General features: G+C 42.2%; 1 protein-coding gene across 1 annotated transcript; it reads left to right on the forward strand.

Annotated features, from left to right (window-relative positions):
• Positions 1 to 9,277: 9,277 nt before the first annotated feature.
• Positions 9,278 to 22,883, forward strand: LOC124265114 (probable basic-leucine zipper transcription factor Q). Its single transcript, XM_046699907.1, has 4 exons — positions 9,278 to 9,341; positions 11,953 to 12,024; positions 12,428 to 12,607; positions 21,713 to 22,883. The coding sequence occupies exons 2-4, from the start codon at positions 12,000 to 12,002 to the stop codon at positions 22,426 to 22,428; spliced, it is 921 nt and encodes a 306-aa protein (XP_046555863.1). The 5' UTR covers positions 9,278 to 9,341; positions 11,953 to 11,999; the 3' UTR covers positions 22,429 to 22,883.
• The last annotated feature ends 361 nt before the right edge of the window (positions 22,884 to 23,244 follow it).

Here is a 23,244-nt window from a genome sequence, read left to right on the forward strand (position 1 = left end):
GCGAATGGTGGTCCTTTCCCAATTAACATGAACCATAGGGGACTGAGTGTTTGTTTAAGCTCCCTCGATGAGGGCGAAGGGATAATTCGAAGAAGTTGAAAACCAAACTACTATTAAGTTAAGATATTTTAATCAAGGTTACAGATCTTCATTTGTTCACATATTGTAAAAAACTACATGCATATACAAGCACACACTCACAGATCGCCATTTTTATGTTATGATATTTTTTATATATATTATGCTATGTTACATTGATTAAAAAATGGACAAAATATTCTTGCTTATTGCACATATATACATATACATATATGTACTAGAATCTGTACTTTACTAAGAAAGTGTAATCCCAAATATAACATATGTTACATTTGACTACTTTCTAAAAATGGCATTGTGTATTTCATAGCTTTCGGCCGTGGGAGCCGTGCCAATTAACACTTATCAGAGGGGTACACAAAGTCCGCAGTCTAGACTACCAGTTGTCCGACTTCCATTTTTGTGGAAGCCGCGGTGGCTGAGCGGTCTGGGCGTCTGACTTTGTGGGTTGTCAGATGTGACTCAACCAAAAAGCGATTAGGTGCCTGACTCTGAGGGTGTGGGTTCGAATGTCAAAGTCCGCAGAGATGGTGACTCAAGTTCCAGGAAAGCCGCGGTACTACAGTCTGTCTGACTTTTTACTAAGAAAGTGTAATCGAATGAGAAAATATAACATATGTTCAGTAATCCCAAATATATCAGTACTTTAATGCACGTTTCCGTTCGAATATGTCAACTTGCATGAAAAATGTCAAGCACAAGAGATGGTTTCCAATATGCACGTGCAGTTCTGAGGAATTTGTGAGCAAAATATTGCCTGTTCCCATCAGGACAGAGAGAGGAACTCTGACTTTTGATTACATGAACTTTAACTTAGGCATGGCGATTAGTGTGGGAAAAGAGATCTGGATGAGAAAATAACCATTATCGATAAGTTATCCAGTCTGAGATTAGTACCGATCCAGCGCTATATCAGTATTCCAGTTTCAGATTAGTACTGGTCTAGCGCTAGATCAGTATTCCAGTCTCAGATTATTACTGGTCTAGCGCTAGATCAGTATTCCAGTCTCAGATTAGTACCGGTCTAGCGCTAGATCAGTATTCCAGTCTGAGATTAGTACCGGTCCAGCGCTAGATCAGTATTCCAGTCTGAGATTAGTACCGGTCCAGCGCTAGATCAGTATTCCAGTCTCAGATTAGTACTGGTCTAGCGCTAGATCAGTATTCCAGTCTCAGATTATTACTGGTCCAGCGCTAGATCAGTATTCCAGTCTGAGATTAGTACCGGTCCAGCGGTAGATCAGTATTCCAGTCTCAGATTAGTACTGGTCTAGCGCTAGATCAGTATTCCAGTCTGAGATTAGTACTGGTCTAGCGCTAGATCAGTAATCCAGACTCAGATTAGTACTGGTCCAGCGCTAGATCAGTATTCCAGTCTGAGATTAGTACTGGTCCAGCGCTAGATCAGTATTCCAGTCTCACATTAGTACTGGTCTAGCGCTAGATCAGTATTCCAGTCTCAGATTAGTACTGGTCAAGCGCTAGATCAGTAATCCAGTCTCAGATTAGTACTGGTCCACGCTAGATCAGTATTGCAGTCTGAGATTAGTACCGGTCCAGCGCTAGATCAGTATTCCAGTCTCAGATTAGTACTGGTCTAGCGCTAGATCAGTATTCCAGTCTCAGATTATTACTGGTCCAGCGCTAGATCAGTATTCCAGTCTCAGATTAGTACTGGTCTAGCGCTAGATCAGTATTCCAGTCTCAGATTAGTACTGGTCTAGCGCTAGATCAGTATTCCAGTCTCAGATTAGTACTGGTCTAGCGCTAGATCAGTAATCCAGTCTCAGATTAGTACTGGTCTAGCGCTAGATCAGTATTCCAGTCTCAGATTAGTACTGGTCAAGCGCTAGATCAGTTATCCAGTCTCAGATTAGTACTGGTCCAGCGCTAGATCAGTATTCCAGTCTCGGATTAGTACCGGTCCAGCGCTAGATCAGTAGTCCAGTCTGAGATTAGTACCGGTCTAGCGCTAGATCAGTATTCCAGTCTCAGATTAGTACTGGTCTAGCGCTAGATCAGTATTCCAGTCTCAGATTAGTACTGGTCAAGCGCTAGATCAGTAATCCAGTCTGAGATTAGTACTGGTCCAGCGCTAGATCAGTAGTCCAGTCTGAGATTAGTACCGGTCCAGCGCTACATCAGTAGTCCAGTCTGAGATTAGTACTGGTTCAGCGCTAGATCAGCGGTCTGATCGGTTCGAATGACATTTAATTTTGAAAAATCTTTGTATCAGCTTCGGCTGAAATGAAATAGACAAAGTAAGAAAGGCTACATTGTTAAAAAAGTGCATTAATTAATAAATTAAACTGCCATATTGCAAAGGTTGTCCATGTTTATGATTGTATATGTGTACACTACGGTAATACAGCTGACAAACTACCCTTTTGTTTCTTTTGTTTTTAACCCGTGAAGTTAAGAGTTTGGAATTGATCTTCAGTAACCCATGCTTGTAAGAGGCGACTAACGGAATCGGGTGGTCAGGCTCGCTGACTTGGTTGACACGTCAACATCCAACCAGTAATTGAAACTAACCACAATTTGCAATATATTGTGAAGTCTTTTTTAACACAATGACCCATGCTGAATGTGTGCGGATATATTTTCAAGTAGTTGACACTTGGTGCGGAGCTGGGGTCGGTATGTTCAGCTTCATCTTTAACCCCAACACACACACACACACACACACACACTCTCTCTCTCTCTCTCTCTCTCTCTCTCTCTCTCTCTCTCTCTCTCTCTCTCTCTCTCTCTCTCTCTCTCTCTCTCTCTCTCTCTCTCTCTCTCTCTCTCTCTCTCTCTCACACACACACACACACACACACACACACACCATACATTATGAACGGTCCCTGAACCTATAATCTTTTTGTGTAAACGAAAACACTAGTGTACAAAAAGAGATAATTTGCAAACAATAATGTCTAATGATGTATACCACTAGCCAAATAAAGCCACTTTGTTACTATTTTCAAATGAAGGCCTCAGGAAACGAATCTGCTCTAGATCACACCTGTAGCGCCTTAATTTATATACACTATAAGCTACATATGTATCCACTATAGAATCAGTAATCGCCAAAAAGAGGAAATAAAGATGATGATTTCCGGTGTCCCCCGCCGTGATATTGCTGGAATATTGCTAAAAGCGGCGTCAAAACTCAAAGTCACTCAAAGTCACTCACTCACTATTGTAATTGGTCTAACAGACAGTTAACCCCGTTCTTCATACTCATAAAAAAACACAGAAATTTATGCGTGAATGTTTCCGTCACATAAGTGCAAATATAAATGTCGACATTACATTGTTACCATTTTCACTGCGGACACTGGTTCCGTGAAGTTTGGTGGATGGGAGGTGTCATACTGATAACTGGATTTGTTTGCAAATGTAAATACTGTCGTTAAACATCCCATACCCATTAATCTAGATTTATTGTTATTTGGTCATGTTACACTATCACTATATGAAAATGAATTATTATTTGAACATGTACATATATATATTAAGCTCACTGAAAGATTTGTGTAGGTTTAATCTTGTATATACTATACACATCCTCTTTAAATACCTTGTACATTCCTTCCACAAATCCCTGTTGTCAATGTTTTTTATATTGTAAATATGACATATGTAACTTCTGGGAAAGGGCGTTTCTAAGTTGGATAACTTGTGCCCAATCCATTTCATTTTCGAATAAAACATGTTTAAAGTAACATAACATCTTTACTGCTGCTGAGAGATCCTACATAGGGACTTTTTTAGAATTAGGCCTGGGACTATATACCAGGGCAATTAAACACATTGTAAACCCCAGCCCCCCTTCCCCGCCCGTCAGTGATCTGTAATCCCAGAAGTAAACCAGCTACAGTAGCGGACATACTGAATGAAATGACAACTTGGCATACGCGAGTTACCTCCCTTATCTTAAAGATTTTACGTGCGCAAAGGGCAATTTATATATGGTTCTGAAAAGCCAACCCATGTCCAAATATGAATTCTACGTACAACAAATATGAATGTTTTCTCTGGAATAGTTACTAGTGTAAAATGAATAATACTCTGCTATAATCAATATAAATGATTAGATATAAGAATGGGCATTTGAAAATGAATACTAATATATTTTGCTTTAATCAATATAAAGAAATAAAAGTGGGTATTTAAAATGAATAAACAATATTCTGGGGGGCGGGGGGTAGTCTAGTGGTTAAAGCGTTGGCTCGTCACGCCGAAGACCCGGGTTCGAATCCCCACATGGGTACAATGAGTGAAGCCCATTTCTAAAAGCGGCGTAAATCCAAACTCAGTCAGTCAGTCAGTCGAACCCGGGTCTTCGGCGTGACGAGCGAACGCTTTGACCACTAGGCTGCCCTACCGCCCCGCACATCACTGAGATGGTAGTTATAGATTAGTATATTTCGTACGCTAATAATCTTGATGCCTACCTTCACGTTGTGTGTCTTAACCCCCGTGGATGTATCTAACTCTGTTCTGTGTTGCATTACTTCACTCTTGCTAGATAACGGTATAAGAACAAATTACCGAAACGTCGCATCACAATATAAGAAGATGTCATCCATAAAGTAGCATAACTTTGTTATTATTCATCAACGTCTAAAATGCCCGTCAACTACACCATCATCTAGTCGAGGCCGATCAACAGTAACTCCTTCGCCACTTATCACCCGTGAAGATCCAGGTTAGAATTGATCTTCAGTACTGACTGACTGAGTTTAGTTTTACGCCGCTTTAAGCAATATTCCAGCAACATCACGGCGGGGGGACACCACAAATGGGCTTCACATATTGTACCCATGTGGGGATTCGAACCCGGGTCTTCGGCGTGACGAGCCAACGCTTTAACCACTAGGCTACCCCACCGCCCCTTCTCTCATGATGCATTAAGAGATGTGTTTGTTGCATCAGAATCCGTGCATCAATGTGCTTGTTATTAAGCACATGTTGGATTCGAATCCCCACATGGGTACAATGTATGAAGCCCATTTCTGGTGTCCCCCCGCCGTGATGTTGCTGGAATATTGCTAAAAGCGGCGTAAAACCAAACTCAGTCAGTAAGTCAGTCATGAGAGAAAATCGCCAGTCATGAGTCCGTATCTTTAATAACTGCAAATGATAAATAACCCCTCCTAAATAACCTTTCGCATTACTGAGAAGGTGTTTTTGCTCCCGACTTTGTGTAAAGGAGGTAACGAGCGATTCAGATTTCCTGAAATTCGTTTTTCCAAAGTGTCCGGATAATCGAGGTTTGACTGTCTACTTGAGTCTGTGGACAACGGAATACTTGCATGCAGTGTGGTGAACACAATATGTAATGCATGATTGGTGAAACTCCTGACAGCGACAGACAGAATACAGATGTGCATCTTTAGAAATACAAATTAATATACGTACTCTCTATCAACACCACCCCCACTTGGTCCATTTGGCTTCATACCCATTTATCATCACGACAACTGTCAACAAGGTCATCACTCTATTCGTCACCGTCCTCAGTTATCCTTCATGTATACATTCTGCTTGTTCATATGTTGTGTATCAGCAACTTGATTACGGTTTACGTATGTACATCGAAACGTCGCATCGGTTGCAATAAAGAGTGAGTGAGTGAGTGAGTTTAGTTTTACGCCGCACTGAGCAATATCCCTGCTATATGGCGGCGGTATGTAAATAATCGAGTCTGGACCAGACAATCCAGTGATCAACAGCATGAGCATCGATCTGCGCAATTGGGAACCGATGACATGTGTCAACCAAGTCAGCGAAACTGACCACCCGATCCCGTTAGTCGCCTCTTACGACAAGCATAGTCGCCTTTTATGGCAAGCACATGGGTTGCTGAAGACCTATTCTACCCCGGATCTTCTCGGGTCTGCAATAAAGAAGAAGCTGTAAACTCCTAAACTTGATCTTCTTTGACCTCCTAATTGTCTGGTTAGCATTCCAGAAGTCGGTGAGCGAGTGAGTTTAGCTTTAAGCCGCACTCAGCAATATTCCAGCTATATGGCGGCGGTCTGTAAATAATCGAGTCTGGACCAGACAATCCAGTGATCAACAGCATGAGTATCGATCTTCGCATTTTCGATACGATGGCGTATGTGGTAGGCGAGCATATGTGGTGGGCGAGCTGGCAAAGGCGCTGGCTAAGGCGCCAGGCTAGTAATCCAGCGGGCATGAGGTGCCGGGATCGAGCCCACCTGTGGCCGGGTGTAAAAAACCTTGGAGTCAACTTTGTGTGCAGACTCTTTCAGTGTTGTCACAACCCCTGGTGTACAGTACACAACCCTGTGCACTTAAAAGAACCCACGAATCCGTTGGCATATGACCAGATGGTGGCCACATGAATACGTGCAAACACCTAGTTGCGGACACAGCAACGTGCAGTAAAACTTGGACAAAGTACTGTGACTATGTGTCCCAGTCCACCCAGCTGTGATTGGGTACCTCGTAAGGATGGGAAAGCCGCAATAACTCGGTGCACCTTGTGGCAGCAAGAGTTGTATGATCCCCAGGGAGCTGAGATTGATAATAAGATGTGCCGTTGAGACTGACATCTAATCGAGGGGGAAGAAAAAAATACCAGCGCCTTGAGCATGCACTAGGGCGTGGATATGTGCGCTATATAAATATCCAGTAATAATAATAAATGAATAATAATATGTCAACCAAGTCTGCGAGCCTGACTACCCGATCATGTTAGTCGTCTCGTACGACAAGCATGGGTTACTGAAGATCCATTCTAACCAGGATCTTCACGGGTACGGTGAGGAAATACGAATTTATACATCTTAATGGGTGTCAATATTTCCTCAAGTCGAACCTCAGTCGGTTATCAAGCTGATGCACAGTTAAGTACCTTTCCATGAATATTCTTATCCCGTATGTGTGTGCGTGCGTGCTTGCGTGCGTGCGTGTGTCTGTTGTTTTTGTTTTCTGCAGTATCAATTAAAATTTATGCCATCATAAATAAAAGAGCAGTTCACACCCAATTCAACTCTTGTGTCCTTATCAGCTCTTCAGCCTATGGTCATTTCCTTTTTCAGCTGTGAAAGTTTGAGACTTATTTTGAGATTTATAGATATATTTTAAGCTTACACATATATTAGTATAGCGCATCAGGGAAGTAAACAATACGTTATTGCATGAGTAAAATTCCCGAAGAGGTCACTGATTACAGGGAGAGTATTCTAACTAACTGTGAGTTGTTGCAATTCAGTAACTGGCGAGCGTGTGCAAGTCTTACCTGATTCATTTTTTTTCTCTATATAAAACAAAACGGCTACGTACAGTAGTGCTGACGCAGGTGCGTGTGTTTATGTAGGGTTTATGTAGGGTTAGAACCACTGCAAGCTGATTGTTGTAAACAGAACTCATAACCAGTTCTCCCTAGTTCAAAGCAGATCAATCGTTAACAAACACCCTCTCACAACGACTGACAAAGCGAGGAAGCAACACGAACACGTCATATCTATTTTTAGTTGGGGAAATCCAAAATATTTGGCATGATCTGATTGGTTGGAGAAGCTTTATGCGTTCAGTCGAGTTTGCCTATTGATATTTTCCATTGGCTGGGGAAGTTGCAGTTATATAGGTCCAGTGCTTCGCGAGTCCTTCAAGATATACGCTGGGACTTTCTCTTCCTGCGGGAGGCGTCTTCCACGTTCGTTACATTGTTATGTTGAGTGAGAATAAATGTGTTGAGTCAACTGAACAAATAAATATCATGTACTGTATGATGTCAGCATATTAAATAAAAAACCAAAATATGAAATAGAAACCCCACAGTCACTTGCCTCTGGATTCAACCTCTGGAACAAGAATTAGACCCACCCTAACACACAGTTTCCCCAGTCTCTCTCTCTCTCTCTCTCTCTCTCTCTCTCTCTCTCTCTCTCTCTCTCTCTCTCTCTCTCTCTCTCTCTCTCTCTCTCTCTCTCTCTCTCTCTCTCTCTCTCTCTCTCTCTCTCTCTCTCTTAGTTTGTATGTGCGTGCGTGCGTGAGTATTTGTCAATTCAGTGGACAGACTATATGTCTTCCCCGATATGTTCGCCCTCGTAGGTAATAAATAGAGGATACTAAACGACCTTCCGTGCAATACCATTTTATTAAACGAGTTGATGATTTGGTATCAAACGAGCGAAAGAGAGTTTGATGCTAAATCTTTCACGAGTTTAATATAACTGGAATTTCACGGATGCGAGTTTACTCTCCAACATAAACTGATAAAAACTGCCTACGAAGTTGTATTGACTTTCAGCTTTCCACGAGTCAAGCAAGGTCTAATACCATTGTGACAGAGGTATTACCATTGTGACGTCATAACTGTAAACCATTATGACGTCATACGTCTAGCGGTATGACACTAGTGTAAACAAAATACTAAGCCCGCTTCCGTGAAATACCATTTTTATTACACTCGTGAACGATTTAGTATTATTAACTCGTTTAATGAAACAAATGGGGAGGTGGGGTAGCCTAGTGGTTAAATCGTTCACTCGTTCGCTGGGTTTGATTCCCCCCATGGGTACAATATGTGAACCCATTTCTGGTGTCCCCCCGCCTTGATATTGCTGGTATATTGCTAAAAGCGGCGTAAAACTAAACTCAGTCAGTCAGTTTAATAAAAATGGTATGACACGGAAGGTCGTTTAGTAGCCTCTATTTACTGCACAAATGTGTAATATAACAAAGAAATCATTACACTCGTTCTCGCTCGGGCAATACAAAATTTCACCCTCGTTTCGTCAAAATCGCAATGACACACTCGCTAGTGTAATAATTCTGTATTTCTGGGCTGGGGGCCTCCAGTAATGAAAAAATATTGTCTTTTCGTATGTTTCTAGCGTTTGTCTGCCTCGCAGACAAACATCTCTGATTATTTTCAATGCTTCTCAATTCTTGCCACGACTGATTCATACAACTGTTAGAATATGCTTGGTTCAATAAAATAATGATGGCCCTATGAACACGCAACAGCACTTAAACTGTAATCGCAGAGAAAATGCGCTACGCAAACAACTCTTCAGCTTGCTTTTGTAGACAGCGTCCTAGTTTACCAAGCGGTTAACCGATGGGGATTCCCCGATCTTGTCTATGTAATCTGAAATTTGATTGGTCGAGGTTAACCTCAAGCGGAGGATATTGCACAAGACACATACAACAGTCCATTTTCATTTTGACTTCAACCAGGCAGAGCTGTGCGTAACAGTTTGTAGCAACCGGTGAGTGTTTTATATGAATATATACTTTGAAAATAACTGTGTTTGTGCTGACATTACATTTCATATCTTCTAATGACGAGGGATTCGTGTTTGAGTTTCACACTCCAGTGTAGCGAGGTAGAATTCGGCTGAGACATTTTCGCTGACGGTGACAGATCGGACTGGTGGTGGCCACTAAGTCAGTTCTAAGAAACGGCGGTCGGATTGAGATGATCTTAGCCTTACGTTCTCCACAACACATCGTTGTGGTTGTCATGATATAGACTAAATAGTTGTCAGTGATTTGTCGAAATGTAGATAACCTAGAGATGTAAACAAACGGTTGCGACCCGCCCTTGTGACGTCATAATATTAATAATATATCATGTCAAGTGATCATCGGGTTTCGTTACAATTACACCATATCTGTAGCATATGCATGTGGTACACTTTCCTTTTCTTAATGTAAAACAACACGAAAGTTGACATTTTGCTGACCTAAAACATTACAAACAAATGGAGCAGTCATACTTTTGTCTCGTGACACACAGATGATTGAATAGATCAGTTCACATGAGAGACAAAACATACTAAGTCTGGTTCCTACCTGGAATGTAATGAAACATGACACAGTGAATGCATTGATAATGCTTATCAAGCAATGAGCAAACACAAGAGCTAAAACAACTCATGACATTAAAATATCCCCGCCACATTCTGGACGTTAAACATTGAAAGTGTGCAAGAGTTTGATATCATTGTGAGCATACCAGATATTGTCAAGAACTAAGGCAAAAACAAACTCGCCAACATCTAACCAACTCAATAGCGACTATGATCTCACCGGTAGCTAGGTAAACCTGTAAGTTAACATGTCATCCGAACAAAGTATGAAATTACGAACACAGCACAATCACCATAAAGACTGTATCGCGATGGTGAAAACATGTCACATTTTCATTGAAGAACACATTGATGAAAACATGCCACATTTTCTTTGAAGAACACATTGATGAAAACATGTCACATTTTCATTGAAGAACACATTGATGAAAACATGTCACATTTTCATTGGAGACCACATTGATGAAAACATGTCACATTTCATTGAAGAACACATTGATGAAACCATGTCACATTTTCATTGAAGAACACATTGATGAAAACATGTCACATTTTCATTGAAGAACACATTCACTGGAGACAGTGTTGAATGGAATATGTCACCACTCATTATTTTTGTCNTTTTATAGACCACATTTTCTGTGATTTCATTTTAGATTGATGGCTTCACTGAAATTTTGAAATCAGTTATGATGCATACTCACCACTGGGTATTGTTTATAATTTCTGTGATTTCTTTAGATTTTTAACATATGCTCTAAGATCACATTAGTGATGTCAATCTCTTGTTTTAGCATATCCATTACATTTATGTCAATCTCTTGTTTGAGTGCTCCATTATTTATGAGGAGAGCGGTCGAAGTACTGGAGTTGTTGGTGTAGTACGTTGTTTTCAGTATATTAAATACTGTGTACACATTTAACAGGTACAGACAACAGTGTGAATCACTTAATGAGGGCCAGGTGCTCTCCGATTATTCTTCAGTATATTAAATACTGTGTACACATTTAACAAGTACAGACAACAGTGTGAATCACTTAATGAGGGCCAGGTGCTCTCCAATTATTCTTCGGTATATTAAATACTGTGTACACATTTAGCAGGTACAGACAACAGTGTGAACCACTTAATGAGGGTCAGGTGGTCTCCGATTATTCTTCAGTATATTAAATACTGTGTACACATTTAGCAGGTACGGACAACAGTGTGAACCACTTAATGAGGGTCAGGTGATCTCCGATTTTTCTTCAGTATATTAAATACTGTATACACATTTAACAAGTACAGACAACAGTGTGAATCACTTAATGAGGGCCAGGTGCTCTCCGATTATTCTTCGGTATATTAAATACTGTGTACACATTTAGCAGGTACAGACAACAGTGTGAACCACTTAATGAGGGTCAGGTGGTCTCCGATTATTCTTCAGTATATTAAATACTGTGTACACATTTAGCAGGTACAGACAACAGTGTGAATCACTTAATGAGGGCCAGGTGCTCTCCAATAATTCTCCAGTCTATACATTTTCGGGATAGTTTTGAAATTTTGGGTTGATATCTAGGAAGTGTATCAACACACATTTTACCAACTCACATAAAATATTAACCAAGGAGTTATTCAGACATTCCTCTCCTCATATACCACAGTTCTGCTGTTCTCTGCTGGCTTCCTTTTGTGAATCTGGGACGGTGGGGTAGCCTAGTGGTTAAGGTGTTCACTCGTCACGCCGAAGACCCGGGTTCGGTTTCCCACATGGGTACAATGTGTGAAGCCCATTTCTGGTGTCCCTGCCGTGATATTGCTGGAATATTGCTAACAGCGGTGTAAAACAAACTTACTCACATAAGTGTATCAACCAGGGTGAAATATTTGTAAACATATTAGAAAGCAGTATCACCACACGGGGATCATAGATTAAATGCTATTTCCCTTGTCACTGCTAAGAGCCAACTTGTTTGTCTCCATGTTGCATTTTCTATACCAGATAATATTCTCCTGTTTCAGTTTAACAACGTGAAACTACGTGCATCCAGATCAACAGATATGCAAATATGACTTCTGTGAATGTTCTCGTTGGTAAGCACGTGAAATACATCCTATTTATGATAATCACTCTGTTGTCTGATTCAAAGAGCATGAGCACAGGGACAGCCACTGAGGTCTAGTATGCGGAATGTCTGTCCAGAGACCACCTTCATAGTCTACTGAAAATAGCTTGTTTCTTGAGACTACTATTGTGGTCAGGCTGATTCTCAGTCGTTTCTGTCAAACAAACATGATGTGTGTTCAGACATTCCGTTATTTCCAAATTCATTGTTTTGAATGAACATGTTCAAGAGGAGACTGTAGAGAGAGAACTCAAGTTATCATTGGATAAGCTTTCTGAATCCTTTGAAAGGTTCTGTCATTCATTAAATAATATTGAAGTTTCACCAGTTTGTGTTTTTATTATTTACATGTTTTATTTTGTGTATTTTAGGCTGCTTAGCAGTAATGGGGTCTGTTCAATCGAATGAAGAAAATGGAGACCCCCCACAAGTCATTCAACATCCTCAACAAAGAGATGGAGATCCTCCTCAACACGTTCGACCTCCTCAACGAGATCGAGCACCTCCACAAGAAATTGCACCTCCGCAACAAGATCCAAACCAATTTTATGGTGAGTTTTCTTTCACAATACCAATTGTGTAGATCTATGCTGATGATGTCAAACACTGGATTGTCTGATGCTTGATGGATATTTATAAGTTGGAAGGTAACGCAGGGGTGGAAATAACCCATTGCCCGACGTCAGAGTTCAGTGGGTATTTTTTGTCGGGCAAGCACATTTGTACATCATGCTGTACGAGTGTCCAGTTGACATTCCAATGTTAATTATGTTGTTTATTTAAAAAATCACCAAGAAAATCAGCCGGTATAGCAGAAAAATTATCAGGGCAAGTGATTATACATGTGCCACTGCAACGGAGTACACTAGCAATTTTAAAGTTATTTCCACACCTGCTACGTTGTAGACTGTTGTGATATATCCCACCCTGACATTGTAGACTGTTGTGATATATCCCACCCTGACATTGTAGACTGTTGTGATATATCCCAATTTGACATTGTAGACTGTTGTGATATATCCCACCCTGATATTGTAGACTGTTGTGATATATCCCACCCTGATATTGTAGACTGTTGTGATATATCCCACCCTGACATTGTAGACTGTTGTGATATATCCCACCCTGACATTGTAAACTGTTGTGATATATCCCACCCTGACATTGTAAACTGTTGTGATATATCCCACCCTGACATTGTAGACTGTTGTGATATATCCCACCCTGACTTTGTAGACTGTTGTGATATCCCACCCTGACATTGTAGACTGTTGTGATATATCCCACCCTGACATTGTAGACTGTTGTGATATATCCCACCCTGACATTGTAAACTGTTGTGATATATCCCCCCCTGACATTGTAGACTGTTGTGATATATCCCACCCTGACATTGTAAACTGTTGTGATATATCCCACCCTGACATTGTAAACTGTTGTGATATATCCCACCCTGACATTGTAGAATGTTGTGATATATCCCACCCTGACATTGTAGAATGTTGTGATATATCCCACCCTGACATTGTAGACTGTTGTGATATATCCCACCCTGACATTGTAAACTGTTGTGATATATCCCGCCCTGACATTGTAGACTGTTGTGATATATCCCACCCTGACATTGAAAACTGTTGTGATATATCCCACCCTGACATTGTAGACTGTTGTGATATATCCCACCCTGACATTGTAAACTGTTGTGATATATCCCACCCTGACATTGTAGACTGTTGTGATATATCCCACCCTGACATTGTAGACTGTTGTGATATATCCCAATTTGACATTGTAGACTGTTTTGATATATCCCACCCTGATATTGTAGTCTGTTGTGATATATCCCACCCTGATATTGTAGACTGTTGTGATATATCCCACCCTGACATTGTAGACTGTTGTGATATATCCCACCCTGACATTGTAGACTGTTGTGATATATCCCACCCTGACATTGTAAACTGTTGTGATATATCCCACCCTGACATTGTAGACTGTTGTGATATATCCCAATTTGACATTGTAGACTGTTTTGATATATCCCACCCTGATATTGTAGTCTGTTGTGATATATCCCACCCTGATATTGTAGACTGTTGTGATATATCCCACCCTGACATTGTAGACTGTTGTGATATATCCCACCCTGACATTATAGACTGTTGTGATATATCCCACCCTGACATTGTAGACTGTTGTGATATACTGTAAACGTACTTATTTTCGCGTGGTGCAATTTTCGCGGAATTGACAGTTTAGACTACATCGCGCGGTCAATTATTCGCGCAATCAGTAATTGCCGGAACTGCCAGCCGTCTCTTTGGCCGCCACTAATAGCAGTGAAAACAAACAGAGTGGCTTAACCTGTCAGGCGGCGTTTATTGCATACTCACAGGGAATCCCTATCTGTGCGATATACTAGTACACAGTAATCCGTTTACTCATGGAAGAGATGAAAAACACATCAGTCTTATGTTCCGAATTCTGACGATCTGACGAATTAACTTCTACTGTATATGAAGCTCGTTGTGATTTCAAACAAGCCGGGTTGTTGTGAATGAGATGATTGAGTGTTAAGTGATTATTCGCTCCGTGATGTACATGTACTGGTAAATAGAATCTTAATGAATACATAAAATACTGCTGTATTATTTCTTTCCGAGTCGTTTCATGGTAATCTGTTTTGTATCAAACCATCTGTCATGTGACCAATTTCCATGGCGGCCACAACACACATTGCTGTTTTTGCTAATTCGGCGATGGGATTTGGCTCATTATTTAATATTTTTCCTTATCCTGACTCATGCTCTTTTGCTTGTCTTCTTCTTCTTGCGAACATAGTGGAACACTTGTATCTCCTTAATTGAAGCTCCCTTCAATGTAAAATCACTAATTGGTACTCACCAAGAGTTGCCTCCCTTGCCCCTTTTTGGCGGGAACAGGTGTCGCCACCCTCTGGCCTCATGTTTCACTCTCTCCTTCTTCGCCCAGTGAGCAGGATGTGAGAGCGCCTGTGTCTCCTTACACACTATATCCTTTGGTTTTTCTTAGTTTATTACCTCTTATAGGTTACTATAGAGGTATAGCTAGTATCCTTCATTAATTTGCATTGATAATTAATCGTATTTCTACTGTTTATTCACGTGAGTTCGTGATTGTTCAGCTAGTATTTACGTTGATGAAAATCTGTACTATTGGCAATTTACGTTTTTAGGTTGCTGACCCCATGTATTATGCCCTAGTTGTGCTCGCGCTTAATGCGTTTGATACGTTGCAGTTACTGCATTAATCTATCCAATTCTGCTTTTCAAAATATCTTTGCGCCGTGAGGCGTACCGCAGATAGGTCACGCAAACAAGGGTTAGACATGGCCGATACATCGGATTCCCCTTCCAGTCAGCTGCTGTCGATAGACCCCCTCCCGTCTGGTGTTTCGCAAGAGACTCCGTCGGAAGATGGGCGTGGGATGCAGTCCGCCACCTCTAAGAAGCGTCCTGCCTCCCCAGACGTCCCGTCATCGCAGCTAAAGTCCAAGAGGGCCACGACGTCTTCCCAACGCAGACTCCGGACCCCCAGGGCAGCGTCGGCATCCAAGGGGAAGTCTACGAAATCGTCAAGAACTTTCTCAGCCGAGATCGTTCCAGCCGCCGAACTGGGCCTCTACGATGATCAGCCGATCATCATCCCTGACGTACGCCACAAGAAGCGACCGGTGACAGCTACAGTGACATCAGCAGAGATCGCCATGCAGCCTGATGCCTCTACACTGATGTCAGACGACTTCCCTGAGGGCTCAGCAGCTGTCATCGCAGAGAGGGCACCGACTACTTCGTCGCAGACCGTCCCAGACGAGCTGTTACGGCAGATCATGACCATGATGGAGGGCCGCTACAGTCGAGGGAAGCAGCCAGCCCAGGGCCCGAGCAACGCAGACGATACCCCAGTCAGCGTAGCAGCCACGACGAAGCAGCCTTCGAGAAGGAAGTCACAGACCACCTCGACGAAGGACGCAGATGTACAGTCTTCGCGAAGACGGGAGAGATCGTCACCGTCCTCGGCCTCATCCTCAGATGCAGACTCAGACCACCAGACGTCACGGAAACCGTCACGGAAGTCAAGGCGCCGCTTCCCAGGTCCGGACGCAGAGGAAGCTGCACGAAGGCCGTCACACAGATCGTCATCGTCCAGAAGGACGTCGAGGGACTATTCAAGAGCTTCACGAAGCCGTCAACATTCTCCTCGCAGATCTAGGTCTTCCCATAGACGCAGATCACCTAGACGATCTCCACGCCGTTCACCACGCCGATCTCCACGTACATCACCTCGCAGGTCACCACACAAGTCGGCACACAGGTCTACAATCAGGTCTCCCCGAGTGTCACCCGACATAGAGATAGCAGCCCACAGGTCACCATCAGAAGAGCATCAACCTCTCATCTCCGATGCTGGTACAGAAGATGATGGAGGCATCATCTTCTCAGACGCCGAGATAAGATATTGAATGGTAAACAACCTAGATTTATCTTCACCGTCCAAGAGTGGCAACTCAGCGCAGACATACCTGATGAAGGAAGAGGCGATGCAGACGCCATCACCTTACCTCCGATCGATCCGATTGCTCACGGTGCCACATAATCTAGATACAGCCTTCATTAAAGCTACGAAAGTGCAGACACCACATCTGCCGAACTTTCACGCTAAGAAGTTCTCCACGCACAACATGGACCCCTTCCTGAAGGCACAAGACATCGATGACAACTACAAGCTGATCAGCGATGTTAAGAACAAGAACTACAAGATTGACGATCGCAAGCTGGTGCAGATAGAAAACATGACGAGACGCATGTGTTTTGGCCTAAATAGATCTAGAAGCGATCTATGAGACACTTATCACCAGATTTCGTATCGACCTCTGAAGATGATAGGATGATCTACTCGCCCTACTGATGCAAAAGAAGGACCAGCAGTTCCTTACAGATCATCTCACATCTGTCTCAGCAGCACTGACCTTAGCTCGTCGTCAAGGCCTCCTCGCTTCCTGCAGCTGGGGTGAGAACTTTACAGCTCCACTCTATACAGCCCCGTGGTCATCCCCAAACATCTTTGACGGAGGAATAGACAAAGTCTCCAAGGAAGTCACTAAGGACTCCAGAGAAGTCCTTATGATCAAGTCGATGGACTCGCTAGCCAGCGTCATCAGGCAGACTTCACAAAGATACTCAGGGAGATCTAAGTTCTCGGGACTACAGAAAGCACGGGATAGGAAGATAGCCAGCCAGGGGAAAGATTCTTTTCATCGCCCATATGGCAACTATAGAGGAGGGTCAGGAAGAGGCAGGACACCCAGAGGTTCCCCGCAACTATAAACGCTGAAAGACAGGTTCGAACGACTGGAGTCTTCCACCCCAGCCGCTCCAGTACAACCGCCACAAGTGGGTGGACGCCTCCAACTACACTGGGAGAACTGGGGAATGTTACAAGACCCTTATGTCTCCAACATTCTTCAACACGGATTTCAGATCCCACTACAGGCCACGCGCCTCCGCTGACAGTCAACCCTTACAAGTTCGAACTTACAGGCACAACAACTACCAAAGTTAAGAGAGGGTTACATCACTCATAACCAAGCAGGCCATAGAAGTACTAGATCAAGTAAACATCGAACCAGGCTTCTACTCCCCAGTTTTCCTAGTACCCAAGAAAAACTCCAAGGAGAAATACAGACTCATTTACAACATGAGCTTTTTCAACAGGAATTATCTCACGCCAAACCACCAAAGTTTCGCGATGATACACCTTCCTCAGTTACGCAGTTGATTAAGCCCCATGGATTACATGGCCAGTATAGATCTGCAAGACGATATCTACATATGCCGATACATCCCTAATCCAGGAAATATCTAAGATTTACACTAGACGGGCTACATTACCAATGGAAAGTACTCCCATTCGGCATATCATCAGCCCCTGGCTATTCACGAGGATAACGAAACCTATTGTCACCTATCTACATCGTCTAGGGCTACATGAGTCGCGTTCTACCTCGACGACGGGATACAAGTAGATCAAGATCCACAGCGTCTCAAACTACAGTTAAACTACATCATAAAGCTACTAACACAGCTAGGATGGTTAGTAAACTTACTCAAGTCGGACCTAGTACCATCGCAAGATCTGCAGTTCCTAGGCATTCGATTTATTACTTAATCACAACCGATCGTCAGTACCAGAAGACCGTTGGCTCAAGATCCAACAGACCATTCCGCCAGCTCTACTCTCTCCGTTACCACTACGACAATGGCAGAGCGTGTTGGGTCTCCTCACATCAGCCCAAGACATGACAGTCTCAGGCAGATTACAGTTACGCCCAATACAGGTCTTCATCAATGCACATCTCGACGACCTACAACCATTCAGTCTACCAAACGCGTCTCAGACCTCATCTACTATGGTGGACCAGGAGGTCAATGTTTTGGAAGGTATTTGTTTAGAAGAGCAGGAATTCAAAACCCATCTATATGTAGAGACGCTCCAAGGTTGGGGAGCTCATCTCGCCAACCGGACGGCATCAGGGTTATGGAATCAGCAAGAAAGCAAGCTCCATATAAACATGTTAGAGATGAAAGCTGTAATCAACGCCATACTTCATTGGAGCACCATTCTACAGAATGCGCACTTAATGATTCATACCGACAACTCGACAGTGGCGTTCTATGTGAACAAACAAGGTTCAACGAGATCACTGAACCTATTGACTTTAAGCTTTCAACTGTTCAATCTAAAACACGATCTAAACCTACATGTCAGAGCATGTCACATTCCCGGAGCCAAGAATGTACTAGCAGACGACTCTCTCGCCACATCAACCGCCACCGACAGAATGGATGCTCAATACAGAAAAATTTGCACAGATAATCAAGCAAATAGGAGTGCCGCTAGTAGATCTATTCGCAACACGCTTCAACAATCAGCTACCGACATTCGTGTCACCAGTCCCAGACCCACAAGCATGGGCAACGGACGCTCTAAGCATATCCTGGGAAGGCCTCAATGCGTACGCGTTTCCGCCACCAGCAATAATACCTCAAGTGTTACAGAAAATCAGACAAACACAGAGCCTCCAACTCACTTTTGGCGCCCTACTGGTCGGCCAGAGAACGTGGTTTCCATTCTAATTCAAGAAATCGGTCAACCAACACTAGAGCTACCCAAAGCCAAATCTATTAATACATCCACACACCAGACAGGTGAACGGAAGCCCAGAAGTATTCCAACTTCACGTATGGACTGTATTAAAATGTGTTTAAACAAGAGAGGGTATTCTACCAGGGCGGCAAAAGCGGTCACGCTTGCATTACGCAATTCTACACGTAACTTGTACGACGACAAGTGGCACAGTTTTGAGAATTACGCAGCAAATAAGGGATTTACAGCAAGAGATGCTACTCATCCACAAGTGGCAGATTATTTGTGTTACTTACGGCAAAACAAACATTTAAAAGGCTCGACATTGTCAACATATCTTGCCACGCTTAGTTCTGTGATTACCATGAGAACGGGTGTCAAATTGACAAAAACTCCAGAGTTACTGGCCTTACTACGTGCTTTCCGATTGGAGGACCAAAAGCGGAAGTTCCACGTCCCAGCTTGGGATCTGAATATAGTGTTACAACACCTCACAAGTGAGGCTTATGAACCGTTGGAATCGACAAACTTTGAATTTCTCTCACAGAAAACGCTTTTCCTGTTATCTCTAGCCACAGCAGCCAGGATGTCGGAAATTCACGCACTAGATTATGAGAGGATACAGTTTGATGACAATCAAAACACAGCACACCTGGGATTAAGATGGGATTTCATCGCCAAAAATCAACTACCAGGTCAACCAGACAGGTTATTTCATATCCCTGCATTATCCTCCATTCTCTGATCTCAAGATACACTGGACTTATCTCTATGCCCAGTCAGAGCTCTCAAAATCTATTTACGACGTGCCCAAAACAAGGCTTAAGATTTCTCAAACGATTATTCATTCCCTTGTCGGCAACAACTCAGACAGAAGTCTCTCGCACCACCATATCTATATGGATAAGAACTGTCATACTTCGGCAGCCTACAAGGCAGCAGGACTGGACCCTCCAACAGCATCAAATCCCCATGAGATCAGGGCTTTAGCTTCCCACTCGCCTCTACACGGTAACTGTTCATTGAATACAATTATGGAAGGATGCTTTGGAAATCTAACATGGTGTTTGCTAATCAGTACCTGAGAGATATCACCACCGAGGACGCCTCAGGCATTCACCATTTCGGTCCCTTGGTCCTCAAGACAGCAGTTGACAGTCCCTCGTAAACGTTAACACGTAGTCTTACGAGATTAATATGCATAATTGTTACATGCATTATCTAGCTTATAACTCTACGGAGTTCTAGCAGTATGTATATATGTTCAGTGGTATAGCTTCTCTATCAGAGTCGCTTTGATATTGTTGTTTATAATATCTCAGTATATTATTAATGTAAATACCCCAGTATGGCATTATAACCTATGGCTTATAATAGAGGAATTATCCTAAGTCTATGCCTTTATGAAGTTCCCGTAGGGGTTATTACAGTTATATCTATATAAATCACTAATTCTATAAATCCAAAGTATTCTGTTTTGCCCACCTCCGTTTCCGTAGGATTCTACAAGCAAAAGAGCATGAGTCAGGATAAGGAAAAATATGTAATTTTTTGAGTAAAATTGATATTTTATACTTATCCTGACTCATGAGGTTAGCCCTCCCATCCTCCCCACATAACACTTTGGATTTCCCTGTAAATTCAAGTGTTGGGCTCGCAAAATCAGGAGAGAGTGAAACATGAGGCCAGAGGGTGGCGACACCTGTTCCCGCCAAAAAGGGGCAAGGGAGGCAACTCTTGGTGAGTAGCAATTAGTGATTTTACATTGAAGGGAGCTTCAATTAAGGAGATACAAGTGTTCCACTATGTTCGCAAGAAGAAGAAGACAAGCAAAAGAGCATGAGTCAGGATAAGTATAAAATATCAATTTTACTCAAAAAATTACATTATGTTTTGGGAAATACATTACAGCGACAGTTAATTTAGATTCTTTATGCTACTATCAGTCGTCATTTTAAGATTCCAGTAGATTTCTGTCTTCAAACTTGATGTGTTATGGTAACAACTCAGGGGCGAGCATGGCTAGACTGAATGAATGACAGGTTTAAGCAAAAGATTTTATGCTTAAAATGCAAAAAGTCAGGATCGTTTACAGTATCCCAACCTGACATGTAGACTGTTGTGATATATCCCACCCTGACATGTAGTCTGTTGTGATATATCCCATCCTGACATTGTAAACTGTTGTGATATATCCCGCCCTGACATTGTAGACTGTTGTGATATATCCCAATTTGACATTGTAGACTGTTGTGATATATCCCACCCTGACATTGTAGACTGTTGTGATATATCCCACCCTGACATTGTAGACTGTTTCCCAATTTTGTGCATCACATTATCTCTGGGAGCAAAATGTAATACTTTTAAAGATTGTCAATGTGTACAGTATGTTGATTAGGCGATGTAGGAACATACAGAATGATTGATTTAGTGACAATGCTGATCGTAATGTGTCTTTACTTTATCAGGACCTGACCCAGGGGATGTTCAATCTGAACAGCAACAGCAGTTCATTCAACATGCTTCACAGCAACAGAATCGAAGGAGTAACTCGCAGAGGGATGTTCTAAATGTCTATACTCAGCCACTTCAGGTTCGAACAAGGTCAACAGAACAACAAGTGATCGACATAATGCTAACAGAACTACAACAGAAGCCGTTCCAGAAAGAGGAAAACAGTATTACTGTGCCTCAGTTCATCTATCTGCAATGCATGATCCTTGCTGGACTGTTCACATCCGTACTGATTAAGACGTTTTCAAAGAAACAACAATCTAATCAGGGAGCAACAAAAACCAAGGAGACATCGGAACATCACACTGACCAACAACAATCTCAAGGCAAACAACACTCTCAACAAATTCAAGACTTCACACATCAAGAGGAACAGGAAGCCCGACAGCCAAGAAGCATTGTCTTTGCTGTTCCCAGTCGACAGAGTGAGGACATCCTGAACACACAAAGCATCCAGGCCAGAGAGGCTGCGATACCGCCCAGTGCTGTTCCTTGTCAACAGAATGTGGACATCCTGAAAACTCAGTGCATCCAGGCCAGAGTGGCGAAGCTGCTTGCCGACCTCCGAAAACAGCTTCAAGCAGTGGCAACAGAGAGTGTCCCAGCTGCTTGCAAGCAGAGACTCTTCAACACATGTGCTGGCGGCCTAAGGGCTGCAGCACTTTGCTAGAGTCTCAGCCAACCAAATGACATCCATGAAACATTGTTGACAGTTTTGCCTTGCCCAATTATCAGTAAATATATATTTGTTGTTTCATTTGTAAGAGATTCCTGAAATATCACCTTCAATTTAATTTTTGAATTGTTTTCAACAGTATATCACTAAAGATACATTTTTGAGAAAATTTATTTGTGAGTGTTACCATTGTGCAAAAGCATTCTAATTTAACAATACTGAACATGAAGATGTTTTCAATGATTTTGTCGGTCAGCAACACACAACAAAGATGTCCTTACTTTCAAAGTTGATGTAAGATTTATCAATTTTGTGTCACTAATAATTTAAGAGCACTGGTCTGTGTGTGATTGGCATATAAAATCACTGAGATTATTTTTAGATATTTGTAAACTCTCCAGTAACCCATATTCTGAAGCATTGGTAAAACTGTCATCTGTGTTTCACTTCCTCTGTGTAATCAGTGTTCTTCATATTTCATTTACAAACTTCATAAACTTCAGTCCTTGACTGATCTCCGAAGTTCATTTCCTAACTTTCAGCTTCACCAGCATTCACCGAACACTGATTGCAAAGGAATAACGTTCAAACTGCTCATGAAGTGTTATTTATTCATGTAAATATTTTGCCTGTACAGATATCATATTCTTTGACAGCTGCCATCATCTTCCTGGAGGTCATGTTTATGGAATAATTGATAGGATGAAATATATTCATAGATTTCCAGTATTAATCATAATAAGGTGAATCCAATATTTATGTTGTACAATAGCTCAAATTACAAAGTGAACACAAGTTATGGATAAACCT

Source organism: Haliotis rubra, unplaced genomic scaffold (genome assembly GCF_003918875.1).
Source record: "Haliotis rubra isolate DU_JTF1 unplaced genomic scaffold, ASM391887v1 Scf96, whole genome shotgun sequence".
Lineage (NCBI taxonomy): Eukaryota > Metazoa > Mollusca > Gastropoda > Lepetellida > Haliotidae > Haliotis > Haliotis rubra.

Excerpts from the sequence above, each read along its gene's own strand:
- LOC124265114 (XM_046699907.1), top strand. The coding sequence starts at position 12,000 with ATGACTTCTGTGAATGTTCTCGTTG. Across the intron at positions 12,025-12,427 it reads TTCTGTGAATGTTCTCGTTG|GCTGCTTAGCAGTAATGGGG; the intron begins GTAAGCACGTGA and ends TGTGTATTTTAG. Across the intron at positions 12,608-21,712 it reads AGATCCAAACCAATTTTATG|GACCTGACCCAGGGGATGTT; the intron begins GTGAGTTTTCTT and ends TTACTTTATCAG.